Source organism: Abrus precatorius, unplaced genomic scaffold, assembly GCF_003935025.1.
Source record: "Abrus precatorius isolate BTA unplaced genomic scaffold, Abrus_2018 Scaffold8, whole genome shotgun sequence".
Taxonomy (NCBI): domain Eukaryota; kingdom Viridiplantae; phylum Streptophyta; class Magnoliopsida; order Fabales; family Fabaceae; genus Abrus; species Abrus precatorius.
In genome coordinates this window covers 7,869,776-7,891,669 of record NW_020874428.1, presented here as the reverse complement: position 1 = coordinate 7,891,669, position 21,894 = coordinate 7,869,776, and the positions used below count along the sequence as shown (strand labels likewise).

The window sequence follows — 21,894 nt, the reverse complement described above, 5'->3', positions numbered from 1 at the left end:
CAAGATTACTAGTGTCAACTAGATATTAATAATACATTTCTTAATAATAAGCTCTTTGAAGAGGTATACATGGATGCGGCTTTGAGCTTTCACATTCAGGGAGTAATTTGTGTGCAAATTAAACAAATTCATTTATATATTTAAACATGTATCTTAATCCAAATGTGATTATTATTTGTCTACTACATCATCAAATTATTCCTTTATGACCCATCTTGGTATATGTTGATAATATTATAGTTGTAGATCTCATTATTGTGCTTATTGATCAAGTCAAATAGAAATTACAATCATTGTTTAAATTAAAAGTAATTAGAGATTTATGATATTTCTTGGGTCTAAAGTTGGGTCATTTGTTGAAAGACATCTATTTGTCATGGAGAAAGTATACTTTAAGTTTGTTAGATGATACAACATTTACTGACTTCAAACTAACGTTTATGAATCTCAATATTAAATTGTCATATCTAGACATGTCATAGGCTACGTGGTCAACAAACTTAGCCAATACATGTTTCAACCTTGAACAACTTATTTATATGCCATCCATTATTTACTGTTTCCTAAAGGTTCCATTGGCCAAGACATTTTGTTCTCATCATATTGCACCTTGAACATCAAAGCATAAGTAGATGTTGATCAAGGAAAATTGTATTAGCTTTCGTATATCCACTTTAGGATATCATGTTTTCATATGAAATTCACTTATTTCTTGAAAAATTTTAAAGTATAATGTTGTATATTGATATTTTTTAAAGACTAAATATCAAGTTCTTGCTAGAGTTGGTAGTGAATTAACTTAGTTGCATATATTCTTTGGAAAGTTAATATGAATATATAGTTTATCTCAATTTTATATGATAACTAATAAATTAAATATCTAACTTCTAATTGTCCAAACATATAAAAAATTTATTGCCATTTCACTCAAGAAAAGATTGCTAATGACTTTATTAGACTTGTGGTAGTTAATTCTACCTACCCACTGGCTACTTCTTTACTAAACTTGTGATAATTTCTATACTTTATAATTTTATAACTGAAATGAATTTACTCAATTTCTTTTTCTCAACTTTATCTTCACATGGAGTATTATAGTGTAAACTTTATTTAATTTGGTTAATTTTTACTAATTCTTAGTTGATTAAATGTCATTTTTAATTTTATATATATATATATATATATATATATATATATATATTAGAATGATCTTCTTATATTATTGTAAGTCTAAAAATTTTTATACTCGATTTGAGCCTTTTATTTAACTTATATATAACATGTTATAATTTATTACTTTATTGACCATTAGATATAAGCTAAATGAAAGACTTAAATCAAGTATAAAAGCTTTTAGAATTAGACTAGTGTGAGAAAATTTGTTTCACACACACACACACACACACACACATATATATATATATATATATATATATAATATACAATTTTGTATTGAATAAAAATTTTTATATTCATACATTTTTTTTATTTTATGTAAGAAAAATTATACTTAACAATTATTTATTTAAATTTTTAAGTTAAAAAATTATTTTAAGACACATTAGGTGAAAATTTTAATACAAATAAAAGTTTAAAATTTTTAATAAATTAATATAACTTGATAGTATAATAGAAGTTAATATTAGTAAATTGAATTTATTTATTTGAGTTAATATTCTCAAATTGAATGTTAAATATACAATTTATTCTCATATTATTTATTAAAATTATTGTGATTGGTATTTTCGGCTTAAATTTTACTATAGATTTCATTTATATAAATATATATATATATATATATATATATATATACTCAACAAATTTAAAAACATCAAAATATAAAACATATTTTAATAATATGTAAATTTGATTAGAAATAAGTTTATGTCACATTTTATTTAAACTTTGGCATGACTAGGCATTTATGACTGATATATTTTTTAACTTAACTTTAAGTGAAACATTAAAAATATAAAATTACCTAGGAGCTTAGATTAGGATATATAGTCGAAGACCTATAAAACTTTTTTTTAACATTTTAATTTTTTAAATATATATCTACTGACAAAATTATTATTTTGAACATAAAATATTTATTTGAAAATTAATGTATAACCATTATAAAATTTTAATTAGATAAAAAATAATAAATAAATAAGTAAGCAAGTTATACCGCCATGATTATTAAAAGAGTTGATATAACAAAAATATAAAATATTTTATTTTGATATCACACAAATAATATTAACTGTAACTTATATTTTTTATAATTAAATTTTTTTAATAAAGTGTATTACATTAAATTTTTTTAACGTGTAGTTAATAATATGTAATATAAAATTAACATTTTTATTAAAAATTATGATATTTAGTATTATTGATATATTATATTTCATTATATCTTATAATTTTTAATAAAAATTTATTATTTAAATATTTAATATATATTTAAATAAACGTAAAAATTGTTAGTTTATTATTAATAAAAAAATAAATTTTAGAAATTTACATTGACATAATATAAAATATAAAAGAAATATAGTTTATGAACCACTATTTTTCCCATTTTTATTATTCTCCTTCCTCAGTCGTTCAGGTTAATGAGCGAACGTTTCCCTTGCCGTAAGAAGCCGTTACTCGTTACCGTGCGCACTTCACTCTCTCTCTCTCTCCCCCTCCGTAGAACAAGAGATTCAAGAGAGAACGCCACCGCTGAACGAAGGTGTGTAATCCCCTATCTTTGTATCTATTGCGTACATTTACCTTTCTCTCAATATGTGTTTTCTCTTCAAAAGTGTGTGTGTAGGTTTTTCTATCGTTTTTTGCTTCAACTTTGTATTCCTCACTCCCTGTGATACAATACTGTTTGTGGTTCTTCGATTAGGATTTCGATTATTTGCATTGAAGCGCGAGGGTTATTAATCTGGTGATGGAGAAGTGGGAATCGACGGCTTAAAGGAATCATTCCAAAATCTGTGTTGAAAACCTAGGGCTGCAAAATGGACGGTGAGGATATGAGGTCTGGGACCAAAAAGAAGCGATCCAAGAGGGAAATTGGGTTTGACTCCGACGATGACGAGCCCCTTGGGTCTATTTTGAAGCTAAAGAGGTCTAAGAAGAAGGCTAGTTTGGTATTAGAGGGGTCTTGTGGTGATGCTGTTAGGGAAAAGGAGGATTTGGGAGGTATGGATGATACCTTGGCTAGTTTTAGGAAGAGGTTGAAGGGTCCAAAGAGAGATCAGGGATCTGGGGCCACCAAAGCAACTGGAACAATTAGTTCTTTGCATGTTCCTCTTCAGGTTGAGGCTCATGCTGTGTCTGATGAAGATTTGGTTGCTTTGGGATCTAGGAGTACCTCAAAGGATGAGAAAGGTGTGGCCTTTTTGCCTGCTGATGACATGCAGATGCACCACTCTTCTGATCAGCATATGGAAGATTCCTTGTCTGCGATTTTCCATAAGTCACAATCTAATTCGGCTAGGAAATCTCGCGCCTCTTTGGGTTCAAAGCAGAGAAAGGTGATTCAGAATGTGGATAGTGGGTTGAGCCCTGGCTCTGAAAGTTTTGTGGAAGCTGCGGATTCTGTGGTTGAAAGTGGATCTAGATCTGCTTCTTTCTCGAAATTGGTAATGGGGAATGTCATGACCACTGATGCTTTGCCTCAAGCTTCTGACCCGTGTCCACTTTCTTTGGTATGTGTTATGGATAATCAAAAGTGTGGTGATGACTGTTCTCAAGAGGAAACAAACAAAGCCAATTGTGATTTGAGCACTCCAGAAGGACCTTTAGGTGATCCCTCTCACTTGATCAATGTCTGCAATAGAGATAGGCAGCAATTGGCTTGTGTACAAGTTGAAGATATTTGTTGTGCTTCTGACCAAAATGTTGTGTTTCAAGAAAGAGTTCTTGGTGATGGTTTAAATAAGTGTTCTTCCGTATCACATGATGAAATAATTGATACTGCCTCTCTCTCAAAAATGGGGGAAGGGGTAAGTGGGTTTGCTGCAGTTGGAGAGTTTGAAAATAGATTGACTGATGAACTAGCACAAGTGTGTAATGGTGCTTCAGATTGTGATGTTTCTACTTCTATGGGGAACGAAAATATCTTAACTTCTGGTCACACTGAGCCCTTGATTGAATCAACTGAAAATATATTGAATGAGAATAATAATATGGTTTATGGAAAAGTTTTCCAGGAATCCTCAAGAAATGGAGCTCTAAAGTTCTCTGGATGCGATGTGGAAGTAGATGGAGGTGGAAAATCAGAAACTGAGTTTGTTTCTGGTAGAAATTTCTGCAATTATAATAGTTTAGATACAAAGGCTGAAGTGCAAGATTTTGTTTTAGGTTTTTCACCTAAAAGAAATTATGTAACTGTAAGTGGTAGTTTATCTTCTATGGTGTCTAATGAAGCCAATGAATCTGAATTAGCTGCACATTCAAATCGCCTTGATAAACCTCTAGAGGCCTGCAATATTCCAAAAGACTCTACTGCATCAATTCTGAAATGCAGCTTGGTGTTAGATCCAATTCAATCTGATGGATCCTCTCTTCAATCTTCAATTCCAGATGAAAATGGGAACTATGCAGAATACCATGCCTCTTTATCTGATTATGCTGACAACGAAGCTAAGATATCAGGCACTCCACGGGCAGTGCGAAAGGCCAAAATGCGTAAACATGGAGACATGACATATGAGGGGGATGCTGATTGGGAGATTTTAATAAATGATCAAGCTCTAAATGAAAGTCAGGTTGTAGATGGTGATCGCACTCTTAGAACTAGAATGAAGAATGAGTCCTCTTTGAATACTGTTGAAGACCCTGAAAATGTTGCAGTTGTAGCAGTATCAGCTGGGCTGAAAGCCCATAAAGCTGGTCCAATTGAGAAAATAAAATTTAAGGAGATTCTGAAGCGTAAAGGTGGTCTCAAAGAATATTTGGATTGCAGGTATTTAAGCTTTAAAACAGGCCTTTACATTTTCTTCAATTGTGCTTTTTTTCCAAGTGTTCTAAAAGGTTGCAGTTTTCCCTTTGCAATGCTGAGTTTTATTTCTTCAATATTTTGGGTGTTTTGTGTCTTGTGCTTCTAATATAGAGAACTGTTTTTTATCCTTTGTGACTGGTGATTGAATGCATTCATTACGTTGTTTTACTTGCTTAACCATGAAAATTAGGATATTGAAGTCTTGCTGTATGTTTCTGGTTTTAGATTCACTTGTTAATTGTGCAGATGAGCAACTTGTTAGTGGTCATTGGAAAAGAAAATAAAGGGAAAGATAAACACAATAACACATACATTTGGTTAGATGCCTTTTTGTTGGTTTAATTTTCTTTCTCTTTGGCCATGCTCTGGTTCTGAATTTGATGTTTGTGTTTTATTGTTCTGGGCAAGGGCCTTCCTCCTGTTTTTGCTTGGAACTGGAAAACTTTATGATGCCTACACCCTATAAACAATTTGGACTGAATTTATCTCCTTTTTTTCATATGGAAATGGATGATTAATTGTATATTACGTTGCTGTGTTTTCCTTTCCTCTGCACAGTGATTTTATTTCTTATAGGTCATGACATCACCATCCCTATCCTCTTCTATCTGCTTAAAATTTTTTTTCACAGTAGCTTTTCATAGACAAAATTAAGTAGACTTCATCACTTTTTTCCCCTTCTATATTTAAAAATGTTTTGCTGACAGGACTGTCAATCGTGGATACATCTACCGTCATACACAGTCTGCTACCCTTAACTACTGTAACTTGTTTTATTCAGAAGTTGGCTGTAATTTTGCTTAACATTTTACTTGTTATGCAACATCACAATATCATCGTCATTCGTTTTTCTTGATAAGCTGCTATCTCCTGACTTCTTTTGGTGATGGGATTTAGTTTTTTTTTTTTTTTTTATTCCCTTTATATGCTTCAGATTCTCTTTCAAAAATCTGTAAAACGGTGGTCTTAGAACCTTCAATATGAGCATATAGCATAAGCCAAGTCATTGAATCACTATTCAAATTGTGAATCGTTGAGGCTAATTTTTCGAATCTTGAATTGTTAATCTATTGATTCGTAACATTCAAAATCTCGATAAAAATGACTTTAAATATTGTCATAAATAATTTATTAAATGTATAGTGCTCAATATAGGAATATAAAACAAAATCATAAGTCAGTATATCAAAACGGAAAATGAATATTGAAGTTTGAAATGGAAAATCATAAGTGCTCAATTTTGAAATTTGGGAGAATGACTGTCTTTGAACAGTTTAAATAGAAAGAAAAATTATGATATTTTCAGTATATCGAAATTGAAAATGAAACCACCTAGGCATCCAATCACTCACTGACTATAATTAATATATGTTAATTCCAAAACATAGAATAAAATGGTGCCTTCACAACTTCTGTTTTATAAAACCGACAAAGGACTGAATCTGCCTTGGGTCATCGTTTCTGGTGCCATTTTTTATTGGAATCACATGATTCAGGCAATTCAAGCCACGTTCTAATTCACAACTTGATTCATATCATTCGAGATATGAATCATATTGACTCATGTTTCACTATTCGAACAGTACAATTTCTATAACTATGGCAGCAGCTTCATAGGTGCTATGTTACTTATTACTTAAACTGGGATATGCTGTATACTATACTTTCATTTCAGTATTTTATATACAGCTTTTAATTTCAGGATTAAAAATTTGTATTGTGATTATTTATTGTTATTTAGGGATTTTATTCTGTTTTGGATTATCTTACTCAAGCTTAGAACAGGAATAACTTTTTAGGGTCTTTGGGAAATGTTGGTCTTTAAATAGTTCTTCAGTGTTTGCTTTTGAGACATCTATTATTATTTGATATTGAGTTTTCTTAATTCAAGTAGTATATGATATTTGATTTGGAGGAATGCTTTGTCGTAGAAGAGTCCTAGGTTTATCAAGGAAATATCTTGCCTAGAGGAGTATTCTTGATTGTTCTACATCACTTTGTTAAACCTCTTTAAAACTAGGAAGCCTATTGTAATAAGTTTTGCCTCGTTTATTTTAATGCATTGCAGAAATCAGATTTTAAGTCTTTGGAGCAGAGATGTCACGCGTATTTTGCCTCTTGCTGAATGCGGAGTTAGTGATACTCATTCTGAGGATGAAAGTCCTCGTACTTCTCTGATGAGGGATGTCTATGCATTTCTTGATCAATATGTAAGTTTATTCATTAGGATATAGCCATCTGTTTTCAATTCATTTCCTTATCTTTTTTCACTAAATATATGGATGCATATTTAGTGTGTCAATTCAGCTTATTTTAAAGAAATAATCTGTTATGAAACATAGGCTTACTGAGTTTTAATTAATTTTCTTGGCAAATAAAATAAACAGTATATCAGTGTTTATTTGCTGGTAAAATTGGAACTTTAAGTTATGAGATCATTTTGGCAGGGTTATATAAATGTTGGAATTGCCTCTCAGAAGGAAAATGTTGAAAGTGGAGCAAGGCATTGTTATAAACTGGTTAAAGAAAAAGGTTTTGCAGAAAGTTCTGCTGCTTCCATGGCTGATTCTGAAGATGGAGTTTCCTTTATCGTTGGCCAGACTAAAATGTCAGATCCTTCCAATGAGATTAACAATGGTCTATCTAAGGATTATGATGAGCTTGCTACTGAAGCTACAGAAGGCATGGGGCATGTTAACGAAGCAATAATGGATTTAGCAAACATGACACAGCAGGAGGAAAGTAAAAAATATGCTTACCAGGAAAATGATGGCATTCAGGATGGAGCCATCCCTGTCAAGGTTGACAGTTCTGTTCCTTCTTCCAAGTTTCCTGATTGCAGATTGACTTCTCTGGTAGCGACAGAGAGAAACAATGAATCTACCTGTATTAAATCTGCCTTGTGTGATCAGATAGCTGATCATCTGCAGTCTGATTTAGAGCCTAGAAAGAGAGTAATTGTTATTGGAGCAGGCCCTGCTGGGCTAACTGCTGCTCGTCACTTGCAGCGTCAGGGATTTCCTGTAACTGTACTTGAAGCTAGGAGTAGGATAGGAGGTCGTGTATTTACTGATTGTTCATCTCTTTCTGTCCCTGTGGATCTTGGTGCTAGCATTATAACTGGTGTTGAGGCTGATGTGGCCACTGAGAGAAGACCAGATCCTTCCTCATTGGTTTGTGCTCAGTTGGGCCTTGAGTTGACAGTGTTAAACAGTGACTGCCCTCTTTATGACATAGTGACAGGAGAAAAAGTCCCTGCCGATATGGATGAAGTGTTGGAAGCTGAATACAATAGTCTTCTTGATGATATGGTATTGGTTATGGCTCAGAAAGGTGAACAAGCAATGAGAATGTCTCTTGAAGATGGTTTAGAATATGCCCTGAAGATTCGCCGCATGGCACGCTCTGAAAGCAGTGAAGAAACTGAACAAAAAATTTCTGCCAATAGTCCATCCAATTCCAAAAAGGACAGTACCATGGAACAAAAATTAGATGAGGAGATCTTGAGTCCTCAAGAGAGGAGGGTTATGGATTGGCACTTTGCTCATTTAGAATATGGTTGTGCTGCTTTGCTTAAGGAAGTTTCTCTTCCCTACTGGAATCAAGATGATGTGTATGGAGGGTTTGGGGGAGCTCATTGTATGATCAAAGGGGGTTACAGCAATGTTGTTGAGTCTCTGGGAGAAGGACTCACTATTCACTTGGACCATGTCGTAACAAATGTGTCATATGGTATTAAGGAACCTGGCCAGAGTAACAAAGTCAAAGTTTCTACATCGAATGGGAATGAGTTCTTTGGAGATGCTGTCCTAATTACTGTTCCACTTGGCTGTTTGAAGGCTGAAACTATACAATTCTCCCCACCTTTGCCACAGTGGAAATGTTCTTCTGTTCAACGTCTTGGTTTTGGAGTTCTCAACAAAGTGGTTTTGGAGTTTCCTAGTGTGTTTTGGGATGATGCTGTGGACTACTTTGGGGCAACGGCTGAGGAGAGAAGAAAAAGAGGTCACTGCTTTATGTTCTGGAATGTCAGGAAAACAGTTGGGGCTCCTGTCCTTATAGCATTAGTGGTTGGTAGGGCAGCTATAGATGGTCAAAGTTTAAGTTCTTCTGATCATGTCAACCATGCATTGAAGGTTCTTCGTAAACTTTTTGGGGAGGCTTCAGTTCCTGATCCTGTTGCATATGTTGTGACTGATTGGGGCAGGGATCCTTTTAGCTATGGTGCTTACTCTTACGTTGCTGTTGGAGCATCGGGAGAAGACTATGATATATTAGGGAAACCGGTTGATAGCTGCTTGTTTTTTGCTGGTGAAGCAACCTGCAAAGAGCACCCTGATACTGTTGGTGGTGCAATGATGAGTGGACTACGGGAGGCTGTTCGCATTATTGACATATTGAACACTGGAAATGATCATATTGCTGAGGTGGAGGCTTTGGAAGCTGCACGGGGACAGCTAGACACAGAAAGGGATGAAGTTAGGGATATAATAAAGAGACTTGATGCAGTAGAGCTTTCTAACATAATGTACAAGAACTCTTTAGATGGCGCTCAAATTTTTACTAGGGAAGCTTTGTTAAGGGAAATGTTCTTCAATGCAAAAAGCACTGCTGGGCGCTTGCACGTGGCCAAACAATTGCTAACTCTTCCTGTTGGAAGCTTGAAGTCTTTTGCTGGAAGTAAAGAGGGGCTAACCATTCTCAATTCATGGATACTGGTATTATATCACTTGATGCATTATTTCCAAGTTTTTCTATGTCTTTTTTTTTATAGTACATCCACTTTTACTATTAGAAAGATAAGCATCTTAATCTTGCAGTTATAGAATTTCTTAGATTATGTCCTTCATAGTTCATATCTCAACGTAGGACTCAATGGGGAAGGATGGTACCCAACTCTTGAGGCATTGCTTGCGTCTTCTTGTGCGTGTTTCAACCGATTTACTTGCTGTACGCTTATCAGGTGGCTATTTATTATTTATTGTTTGATTGCTGGAATTTACAATACACATACAAATGTGTGAATTTATGTTTTTTTATTTGGGTGCTGTATCTTATCTAAATATTTAAGGTAGAAATAGCTGGTTAACTGGATGTTACCTGGTTTGGGTGAGATAAGAATAAATATTTCCAGTACCATTGTATATAAGATATACTTTTAGAATAATGTCAAATACAGTTTATCTCTTTCTTATGATTTTCGATTCATATCATGTATGAATTGTCAAGTAGAAGATATATTTATGCTCCTGTAGATTATTCTGCTGAGACAGAGTCATGAGGAAATAAGTCTACGGTTTCCCTTGATTATTTATTATTGTTGTTGGGTGTAGGAATGGGGAAAACAGTCAAGGAAAAAGTTTGTGTACATACTAGCCGTGATATCCGTGCTATAGCAAGCCAGTTGGTCAATGTATGGCTTGAAGTTTTCCGCAAGGAAAAGGCTTCTAATGGTGGATTAAAATTTTCAAGACAAACAACTTTAATAGATTTATCAAAGAGAAAATCTGTTAAAGATTCAGCCTTGGGAAAGCCACCTCTGAGCACACATCATACTGCCATTGAGAATAAAGGAGGCTTGCTGAATCCTGCATCTGCTGGAAGCAATTCACCTTCCACTGCACATGTGAAGAAATTGCACAACAAACAAGGAAGACAACAAGCAACATATGACTCAAGGCATGAGGTCAGTTCTTCCAGGTCCAGAGATTCGATAGACATAGTAGTTACTGAGAAGGAAGATAACCACCATGCTATATCTGAGGAAGAACAGGCTGCTATAGCTGCTGCAGAAGCTGCCCGTGCTAAAGCTCTTGCTGCTGCTGAGGTTTGCTTACCTTGAAACTTTAGCTTTAATGTCATGAATTTATTGGTTGGTGTTTCTGAAGATCAGTTGATAGTCACAAGCTGAATTGTCTGATTATTATCCCTTATATCATTTTGCGCTATATTTCATAATATGGTGAAATTTTAGGTGCAGTTTTCTTGGCTTGACTTTGACTCAAACAAAGGTTGCAAATCTTTTTCCTCATTTCTTTAAGTGCTCTTCCTTTTACAAGTTATATTCAATATTGGCTTTTAAATAATTACATGTGAAATAGCCTATGGTCAAATTTACCATAGTAAGGCTGTATATTATTTGTATATTCTATAAAAATATAATAGCTTTTTGAAGTTTGGGAACTTTTCATTTAATGCATTTAACACTAAACTGAAGTGCATTTAGCTTTTAAGATCTTTAATGTTCTTGTGGTTCCTTCCTGGTTTGTCTATTGTCACATTGTTTTCACCATAAATCTGGGTAAATGAAGTACAAAACCTTCAAGAGAGGGACCATATTTCATTTGCAACTTGTGTTAAACACTTGATGTGGCATACATGTGAGACTTCAATACCTCTATAAAGTTCTTTTTGGGACAAATTTTTTAAATTTTTATTATTTGACATGTTTGATGGTACTGAACATGTGTTGAGCATTGATTCACTAGACATAATTTAGTTGTGTTTAATATGCTTATTAAATTTTCACATGCTTGTGTATTGTTACATATGAATTTATATAATTTTTAATCTTGTCTGACATCAAAAAAATTTCAAATGCAAGAGCTTGCCCAGGAGGGTTATATTTATCTATACTGTGTGGTTTCCTTGTTTTCAGATTTTCCATGTCACTGTGTTGGGCTGCTAGTGTGCATACTTCTCAGATTTGGCCAAAGGACCATTGGCTTTGTTTTCTAAATATTGCTTTCACCATTCCATCTGTGTCATCTTTATATTGGGCAGCCCATGCTCTTGTATGCTGTAATCAGTAAACTAGTTTTTTCTTTTTTTAGCAGAATTCAGCTGTTGAACTTGAATGTGTTTTTTACAAATCTATAAGCATTTTGTTTGTATTCATCTGCCCCCTTGTTTTTCTAGGGCGGTGGGATTGTAGGAAAGTGTGGATCTTCCCAGGACATTAACTAATAGAGACATTATCATTTTCTGGGAATGTATTTTCGCTTGAAATGTTCATTTTCTTGGCAAGTGCTTTAGTGACGCAAAATATCCAAATAGTATTTTACTACCTCGATAGATTCTATGCTTTCTTTCCCTTTTTGGTTTCCATGTTTGTTGAAAGATTCAGTGGTTCTTGGTCTTTGTAGGCATATGCGTCTGCAGAAGCCAGGTGCAATACACTCTTACAGCTTCCAAAGATACCCTCATTCCACAAATTTGCTAGACGTGAGCAGTATTCACAAAATGATGAGTGTGATAGTAGAAAAAAATGGACTGGTGGTGTTTTTGGAAGGCAAGATTGTATTTCTGAGATTGATTCTAGGAATTGCAGAGTTAGGGACTGGTCAGTTGATTTCTCAGCTGCTTGTGTTAACCTTGATAATTCCAGAATGCCAGTTGATAATCTTTCACAGAAGAGTCATTCAAATGAGATTGCCAGCCATTTGAATTTCAGAGAGCACTCAGGAGAAAGTGTTGCTGGGGACAGCAGTATATATACAAAAGCTTGGATTGACACGGCTGGTGGTGTTGCAATAAAAGACTATCATGCCATAGAGAGATGGCAATCACAAGCAGCTGCAGCTGATTCTTATTTTTCTAATCCAACCATTCATTTGAAGGATGAGGAGGATTCAAATGCCTGTTCAAAATTACCCAGCTGGAAACGTGAAGGTATTGCAAATGAGAGCTCTGTTTCGCATGTTACTGTAAATAAAGAGGCCTTAAAAAGCCATTCCCGAGGAGCAGATCATATTAAACAGGCAGTTGTGGACTATGTTGCTTCACTACTTATGCCCCTTTATAAGGCAAGGAAACTAGACAAGGATGGATACAAAGCTATAATGAAGAAAAGTGCAACAAAGGTAATCTTTATCCTTCACCTTGTTTTTCTTGTTTTCTATTTGCTAAGTTGAAAGTGTTACTGAGATTTGGTAGGTAGGAGGTTACAGGGAATAACTAATCTAGAACATCACTTAAGTGAAATAAGGGCTTCTTCCATTTCTTAACTTTCTGGGTATAAGTTTCAGGTCATGGAGCAAGCTACAGATGCAGAAAAAGCCATGACTGTTCATGAATTTCTAGATTTCAAGCGAAAGAATAAGGTAATTTTGTTATTTTCCATATCATAGGTCGATCACTTAACCTGTGGCACATCTCCTGCAAAATACATTCCTCCAGAATGTTATTCATGTTACTCATGTTGACATGATTTGATTTACTGCATGGATGCCAGTGGGGGGGGTGGGATTAGCTGCAAAATAAATCGATTATTTATTTTGTATTTTCTCTTTTTATGATTGTTGAGCTATTGAAGTCTTTAACGTGCTTCTGGCATTTTTTTTTAACTATATATTTTTTCTCACTAGCTTTAGTTGGATGCCTGTCATGCAGATTCGATCCTTTGTTGATATATTGATTGAGAGACACATGGCAACAAAGCCTGATGTGAAATCTTGATGCGTTGGATGGAATGGCCTGTACTTTGTTGTAAGGGTGGCCAAAGTTTGGTTCTTCCTACTTAAGTTCTCACAGTTTTGGTGGCAATGGGCATGTCTTGTATGAGCACTTCAATCTACCTGTGTAAATGATCTAGAGGTGCAATTAAAAAGACTAATAAAACTTGATCGATTCAAATCAAGTGGACTCTGGAAATTCCTTGTCCTAGCAGCCTTGGACAGAATACTAAATACTACTGGTGGATTACCAGTAAATTGGCAGGTTTGAAGGTGACAGCAGGTTGCATTCATCTATCGGTTAATATATCGTCTTTCATTGAGGTTCATACCTCCGAGGATTGAAAACATAGGCCCCATTTTTATTAAAGGGGTTTCTGAAGGGCAAGACATTAAATGACTTTATCAATTTCTTCTATTTGTACAGCTTAGGATTGTTCTAGTGATGACAAACATACATATCCATTTTCAATGTCCTAGAAACATTTTTCTTATTTAACATCATTTACTAACTTTTTTGTTTTTCATTCTCCAAAATGGGGAAAGAATTAATGCCAGCTTTTGTAAGATACTTGGTTACTCCAAGCATTTTCTCCTTCCATTCCCTTGTGTGTTCTGTGTTGCACCCCGTCTGAGCACTCTGTCTATCTATAGTTGAGTCAGCTTCGAAGTGTGTACTTATAATTAAATAGAAACGTCGCATTCTTGGCAAATGAGCCCTTCTATTTAGATATAATTATGCTTCAAAGGATTGCGCCATGGGATGCCCAACAGCCAAAGTCTTTTGAATTGTTGAGTATAATCCGTTGGTCAGTGTTCTGTGTTGGCCATTCTCCCATTCTCCTTTGCTAATTATTGCTTACACCTCTTTCTATGGTTGCTAGGCCGATAAAGATTTTTGCAACTCTTGCCTTCACAGCCAATTTTCAGGTGCTTTCTGTTTTCTTAATTTTATGACCTTTCTAACAATACCCCACTTGGTGTTGAGCCGGATGGCCTTGTTATGATTCAATTGCTTTTTGTTTCTGCTGCAGACTGTCTTCATGCCAGCAATATGAAATATTGGATTAGAAAATATCGCTGCCAGGGAAATTAAATTCCACTGGGTGTATCTAGGGGTGAGTACATTTTGTCTTGGCATTGCAGGCAGTTTTTATGTTCCACTCAATCTTCAAGCTTATGAATTTCTCTTCATATTGGTTGCACATACTGTAAATATTGGTTGTTGACAATTTCTGTGATGCTTACAAAGTTATATTTTTTGATATGCTACGGCTTCAAGATTGTAATATTCAATTCATTTGTTTTCTTGTATCATCTTGTTATAACGGTTTCGGCTTTATGTTGCAGAGTTTGATGATGCTTTATATTCTCATTCGATAGAGGTTGATATTTGGTAAATGCCTTCCCACCTCCTCCCTCTCTCTCTCTCCAATATAAAAATAGAAATAGAGTATTAAGTGATATCATGTAATATATTTGGAGTTGCCCAAGGTTGAAAATATTACCCTCTCAGTATTGATCTTTGTGCATAACGCAATATATCAAACGCGTCGGTTGCTATTACTATGCTTCGTAACTCTGTTTTGTTCAACTATCCAACATGAATCTCAACCGTGTTGCAATTCATTTATGATTTGGTAGATTACTAACTTAAAAAATTCAAACTACGTCGAAATCGAACTTAAAAAATTATTATTGTAATTTTTATTTTTTTTTAAAATATAATATTAAATAACCAAAAATATAATTTCATAATATATATTAATATCATTTTCAAAAAATCAAAATTATATTAAATAATATAATAAGAAAAACAAAAATATTATTTATTATCTTAAATATGTAAAATAAATTCTAATAAAAATGTAAACATAATTAAAATAATAAAACTTATTTTATTATATATAATTAACAAAATATTTATAAATATTTATTAGAATAACATATTCTCAATATTTATTTTAACAAAATATAAATATATAAATATAATTTTAATAATAATATTTATTTTATTATATAAAAATATAAAACAAAATTTAAAAACGAAAAAAAAATCAAGTCTCTAAAAACTAAATTTTGAGTGACAAGATTTTGCTACAATGTTTGAGTCTATTTGAATAAATAAATTGCTTTAGAGTCTATTTCTGTAATTTTTAATAGTTTTTCTGTAAAAATTTCTATTATCATGAGCATACTTTTAAGAAAAAAATTTCAAATTAAATTATATTAATTTAAATTCTCTTTAGAAAAAATTAACTTTATAAAATCAAGTTCATTAAAACTTAAATATACAAACACTAATTTTTTTGGGGCATCCACGATTATATTTCAAACTCGATTAGTTATCGAGTGAAATAACATCAGTAGACGGGCCAGTTTAAAAAAATAATAATTTAGTAATGAATGATTAAGAGTAATTTACTTGGAGGATTTGTTCGTTTATAAAAGGATAGCAACTAAATTTTGAAGAGTGTGCGTCATTGCCCACGTAAGCAGATGTTTGTGGCACATTCTTATTCTTCTTCCTCTTCCGTGTGATGAAAACGGTCTTTCAATTATTTCCAACTTCGCGGGTCCTCTTTTGTTTTCTGCTACGTCTTATTAGTCAAAACCCCATTCCATTTCACTACTCTGCTTTCTGTTTCATTGTTCTGATCGTATTCATTACTAACTCATCAACACAATAGCGCTGTTCGAAATTCGAAAACAGAGACAATTAATAAGTTAGTTATTTCATGAACACAATTCGGTCTCGTTGGTTAACGAGAATGGCAGAAGACATCGGAAAAAGCAACCTGGAATCCTCTTCTGCTACGCCTCGTTTCTGGCCTTCTCTCTTACGTTGGATCCCCACTTCCACCGACCACATTATCAATGCTGAGAAGCGCCTTCTTTCTCTTGTCAAGTACCCATTTCACTAACCCTAAATTAAAAATTCCCCTTCCAATATCTGAAATTACAAATTGATATTGCATATGTAGAATTGTGAATTTGTGACTTTTTTTTGTAGGACTCCGTATGTTCAAGAACAGGTTAATATAGGTTGTGGTCCACCCGAGTCAAGGGTTAGATGGTTCTGTTCATCGAGCAATGAGCCACGGTTTATTAACACTGTTACATTTGATAGTAAGGATGATTCTCCTACGCTTGTAATGGTTCACGGCTACGCAGCGTCTCAGGGTTTCTTTTTCCGCAATTTTGATGCCCTTTCCTCTCGTTTCAGAGTCGTTGCTATTGATCAACTTGGGTGAGCAAGCTTTACTTCTCTTCGTCCAATTTCAAGTGTTTTCTGCCTACTCATTCATTTTACACCTTTTTTGTTGCAGTTGGGGAGGATCTAGCAGGCCTGACTTTACATGCACAAGCACCGAAGGTCAATGCCCGAGTTAATTTGGATTTGGGAATGTTTAATGTTGTTGCTTAACTTGAAAGTTACTGTGGCAAAATGCTAAATTTCTTCTTGGTGCTACAGAAACTGAGGCATGGTTCATTGATTCTTTTGAGGAGTGGAGAAAGGCCAAAAACTTGAGCAATTTTATATTACTTGGGCATTCTTTTGGTGGTTATGTTGCTTCCAAATACGCACTTAAGGTGAATTTCTTTCTGCATTGGTTTGAAAATTGAAATGACTTGGGCATTCTTTTCAAATTAATTATTATTCTGATGTATATCTTAAAACTTGTATATAGCACCCTGAGCATGTAAAGCACTTGATTCTGGTGGGGCCTGCTGGATTTTCGTCAGAATCAGAAAGAATTACAAAGTTCTTATCAACATGGAAAGGATCAATCTTGAACCAGATATGGGAATCTAATTTTACACCTCAGAAAATCGTCAGGTAGAATTGTGGTATCCATATTTTTTTCCATCCTCTTCTATGTATAATTTATCATTTTTCTTAAATGAGAGTGTAGGTTGCCTTGAGATCTTTGTGTTTTTTCGGTTAAACTATGATTATGTATAGAAGCAAAGCAACGAAAATGAAAGGTATGGAGAAATCAGAAAATAAAAACTATTCCATTGTTATTTCAGTTCTTTTGCCTGCCTTGGTGTACTACGTGAGAAATGATCTACAAATGATTGGGTTTCAAAAATTTGTTTTGATTACTGTTTATGATTATGGATTATAATGTTGTGGTGGCCCCTGGATGCACGAACACCCTAATCTTAAAAATCTTTTCAAATTAGTTGTCATGGAAATGAAAGTTCATATTTAATGATAATATGCACAATATATTTATTTACACTTTCACGTTAGTATTTCTGATTCATTGCCTTTAATATCTCTTCTAATGGCGTTGTTATTGAGTTAAATAGACAAGCAAATTGAGTTAAATTCATATTGTCCCTTTATTGAATGACGGGTGGTGTTAAATATTATTCCTAAGTCGAAGATGAAATCATTTTTTATGGAACTTTTTGTTCAGTCTAGTTACTGGCATATGGAGTCTTTTACTGGGGATGCAAACCATGCATCGGTAATATTCCTATCAAATATGTTGGGTGGCAGTTTGTTGTGAAGAGGGGGTTTGGGGTTCTGATTCCTGATTCCTGATTAATTGAAGGAAGTATAAGTGCATTTTTTATTATTATTATTTTTTGGCTGTACCAATCATTCTTTTTTATTAGTGATTTTTTCAATACATTAAACATTTGTTTATATAGTATTGCCTCTGTTTGATATTTTTCTACATATTTTTTATGGCAGAGGTTTAGGTCCTTGGGGTCCTGATATGGTCCGTAAATATACAAGTGCCAGGTTTGTTACTCATACAACTGGGGAAATGCTGACAGAATCTGAATCGAGATTACTGACAGGTATGATGACATCAGATAACCTTTTAATACATGGTTTAGATGTAAAGTGAATTTTTTTTAGTAGCGTAAGGGTATATATCTATGGGTTGCTTTTTTGCTATTGCAGATTATGTTTACCATACTTTAGCAGCCAAAGCTAGTGGTGAGCTGTGCTTAAAATATTTATTTTCATTTGGAGCACTCCCGAGGTCACCTCTTCTTCACAGGTTTGGTGATCATTCTCCCGATGTGTTGATAAATGCATTAACAATTCATTTCTGCACTTCTACTTCAAGACAAAGTTTGTCTTTAACTGAATGGTTGTTATTAGTAAAACGATGTATTCTGATGCCAAATGATAATTACTTCTAGTATACAATGATCTTCATATATCTTTCCTTTTATTATTCTATTTATGATGCAAAATCAGTATACGCTTCTTCAGACACACAGTTTTGGTTAAAAAGTACTTGTTTAGTATCCAATCCTGAGGCCAGCTTGGTCCAAAAATGAGTGTTGTTCTCTCATGCTAACTTGATATGAAACTGTCATGAAGAAATTAAAATAAAGACGATATGTGTTTTATCCTGTCTGATAAGAGGGAACAAAGAATGAAAGAGATAACTAGAAAAATGAGTGAAGATTGTAACATAAATGATGGTATGTATGTAATGGTGATAACAATCATAATCCGTGTTGTCGAATTAAACGATTTTAAATTGAATTTCATAAAACAAAAATGAAATCATTAAGGCACAAATAGAAATTGAAAAAAAAGAAAATTAGTAAAAGTAGAAATAAAAAAGAGATGAAAATGACGTTACTTTCGTAAAATTAATAAGCTAAAGAACAATTGTCACAAAAATCTTGACCTCTTGATAAGATTAAGAAAAATTGGCTCACTTAAGAACATAGAGTCACATGCTTTTACAAGAGTATTCAATTTCAAATTATGTTCAAAACTAATTAAAAGTGTGTATACAAGAACATATATATGTCTAACCCTCGTAAATGAATACAAACATAACCCTAACGGGCTTCTTGTGACAACAAATTCAAATTTAAATAAACTAAATAAAATAACAAGATATTTTATTCTAAATAAAAATTTAAAATAAGTAATGAGTAGTATTAAAATAAATAAACTAAATATAGTAATTAAATCTTAATGGAATATATTGGAATACAAGTTCTCTCAGAATATGTAATTGACCATTTTGAGATCTTTTAACTCTAAATTGGACTCTCTTTTAAATAGGATTGGACTCTCTTTTAAATAGGACAACAACTATTTTTTTTAAGTTTTTTTTTTTTTGTCTTTGTTTTTGTTAGTAGTCCTTGAAGTTATTTCAATGCTTTTAAGCCTTTGTTTTTAATGTGCCTTCTTTCATTCTCATTAGATGGACTACCTTTTGGACTTATAGTTCATCAATGTGTAGTTGAAGTCGTAGCATTGGTGGGTTGATTCAAGTTTTTATATATGATGAAGGACAACTTGTTTTATAAGTGCATAGTTCATTTTTGGTTGCTGTATTGAAGCCTGTTTCTTCGGAACCAAAAACAATTTTGGCAAATGTCCAACTAGCATTTAACTGAATAGAAAAACGGAAGGTTACTCCGAGAAAAAATTGAGAACGAGACAATAAGGCAAATTGAAGCGTTCTATGATTTGAAAATTCTTTGTAAATATCCAAAACTCTTAATTTTTTGGTAAACAATATCCAAAATTCTAAACTTGTGAAGGTTTGACCACGGACTATGACTATGGAAAGCCTAGGTCATGTGAAAGACTTTATTTCTGTATTGGTTCAAATTATTCACTCCTCTTGTACTTGATTTACTACACATGTACTTTTGTCTTGACAGTGAATTTTTAACCTCCATTTTTCTCTCTGGTTTCACAGTGCCTCAGAGTGGAAGGTCCCCACCACTTTCATTTATGGTTTTCAGGACTGGATGAATTATGAAGGGGCCCAAGAAGCTCGCAAGCATATGAAGGTTCCATGTGAAATCATTAGGGTTCCCCAGGTAATACTTTCTCCATTTCATTTCCCTACACAGTGAAGCCACTGCGATATTTTATTTGTATTAACAAAACTTCATTACATGTTGTAGGCCGGGCATTTTGTGTTCATTGACAACCCAACTGGTTTCCATTCAGCTGTGTTTTATGCTTGTCGAAGGTTTTTTTAGACCTGATCCCGACAGTGAATCCCTTCCTGAAGGGCTAACCTCTGCATAGAGTGTAATTTTGTATTCTTTTTATCAATTAAATTCCATTATTAAATCAAGCCAGGTCCTAGTCACGCTTAAATGAAATTTACAATTGCAAGTGCAATTCAAAGAATAAACGATCTGTAATATAAATTTGTTTACTAAAACGTGTAATTAAAACTTGTTATTAGATATTTTTTTTGTTACGAATGGAAATTTCAAATCAACTACGTTATAAACACAAACTCTGTGTTTATGTGTGCATGTATATTTCAAGGATACATTTTGGATAAAATGTGCACTTGTAATGTTAAGAAAATTAATGAAATTTATTTCAGCAACATAATATAATTTATATATGCATGTATTATGCTATAGCTTTGGTCGATTATTTTTCAATTATGGTTGCAACCTTGCATTGGTTTTTTTTTTTTTTTTTTTGTGCTTTGTATGAAGAAAGAAAACAACAAATAAAAAATAAAGAAAAAAATAAAGAGAAGATGAAATGAAAGAGAAAAATCTATTTTTTTTTCGCTATTGTTTGTTTATTATTTGGATAAACATACAAGGAGAAAAAAAAGAGTCATCATAGCAGTATTACCTGACTAAAATATGATTATTTTTAGTAGAGAATACACATGATTTATAAATATATATATATATATATATAATTTAGTTAAATAATATTTAAATGATTATAATGTAATGAAATAGAATGAAAATAAAAATATATTTATGATTTGTTCTAATTTTTCCTCTTTTCACAATTTTCTTTGCTCTTTTAGAGAGGTTCTTCAATATCTTTCCATTTCGAAGTGTTGCAAATGAGAGGGAAAAATGTTTGAGGAATACAGTCTTGATTGAATGCCCTCCAAAATGTAATGAAACCGAATTTTTTTTATACTCTTAGAGTATGTATTCCTTTTTATTATATCGAAATATCAACCTATGTTTGATAAGTTTTTTTTTTAAATTTAATTTTTTTAAAATTAAAATCAAAGAAAATGTAACCTAATAAACAAACGAAACTACAAAGCAATAAAAAAAAATCGTTTCATCCAAACAACAAAAGGACACTCTTCGAACTTCGTTAACAGTATATTTAGTTTTATGTAAAGATACAGTTTGAGTATACATTTATTTGAATGCTATTATTTATAATTTCTGTATTAACTTTACATTTACATGCTTTCTAAGCACGCAATAATTTCAGTTTTAGCTTACGGAGTGTTAAATGAAAACTATGATAATTAATTCCTTTCAAAAGATATTCTTACACTAATTAATTCCTCTCAAGAAGCACTTTTTATTATTAAAAGATAATATAGGCAGTTATTATGTTAAAAATAGTGTTATTAGTTTTTACTTTTTACATATTCAGAATAATATAATTATCGATTTCTTTCCTGCACTTCCCAACGCACAGAAAGCACATGGAAC

General features: G+C 33.1%; 1 protein-coding gene and 1 pseudogene across 4 annotated transcripts; both read left to right on the top strand.

Annotated features, from left to right (window-relative positions):
- Nucleotides 1-2,590: 2,590 nt before the first annotated feature.
- LOC113846105 (lysine-specific histone demethylase 1 homolog 3) lies at nucleotides 2,591-14,753 on the top strand. 4 transcript variants are annotated; one of them, XR_003501631.1, is made up of 10 exons: nucleotides 2,591-2,722; nucleotides 2,885-4,951; nucleotides 7,056-7,197; nucleotides 7,435-9,705; nucleotides 9,857-9,950; nucleotides 10,321-10,814; nucleotides 12,133-12,849; nucleotides 13,015-13,089; nucleotides 13,379-14,370; nucleotides 14,475-14,753. XR_003501631.1 is itself a non-coding variant. In XM_027474010.1 (10 exons), the coding sequence occupies exons 2-10, from the start codon at nucleotides 3,000-3,002 to the stop codon at nucleotides 13,442-13,444; spliced, it is 5,688 nt and encodes a 1,895-aa protein (XP_027329811.1). In that variant the 5' UTR covers nucleotides 2,591-2,722; nucleotides 2,885-2,999; the 3' UTR covers nucleotides 13,445-14,331. The 4 variants fall into 4 exon arrangements, 3 of the variants coding, with proteins under 3 accessions (XP_027329811.1, XP_027329810.1, XP_027329809.1); XM_027474010.1 differs by lacking the exon at nucleotides 14,475-14,753 and having other exon boundaries at nucleotides 10,321-10,496; nucleotides 10,620-10,814; nucleotides 13,379-14,331; XM_027474009.1 differs by having other exon boundaries at nucleotides 13,379-14,750.
- A 1,202-nt stretch (nucleotides 14,754-15,955) lies between these two features.
- On the top strand, nucleotides 15,956-20,612 carry LOC113847302 (annotated as a pseudogene).
- Nucleotides 20,613-21,894: the final 1,282 nt, after the last annotated feature.

Coding starts and splice junctions, on each gene's coding strand:
- LOC113846105 (XM_027474008.1), top strand. CDS start 3,000: ATGGACGGTGAGGATATGAGGTCTGGGACCAAAAAGAAGCGATCCAAG. Junction 7,198..7,434: donor ATGCATTTCTTGATCAATAT/GTAAGTTTATTC, acceptor TCATTTTGGCAG/GGTTATATAAATGTTGGAAT. Junction 12,850..13,008: donor TGAAGAAAAGTGCAACAAAG/GTAATCTTTATC, acceptor TCTGGGTATAAG/TTTCAGGTCATGGAGCAAGC.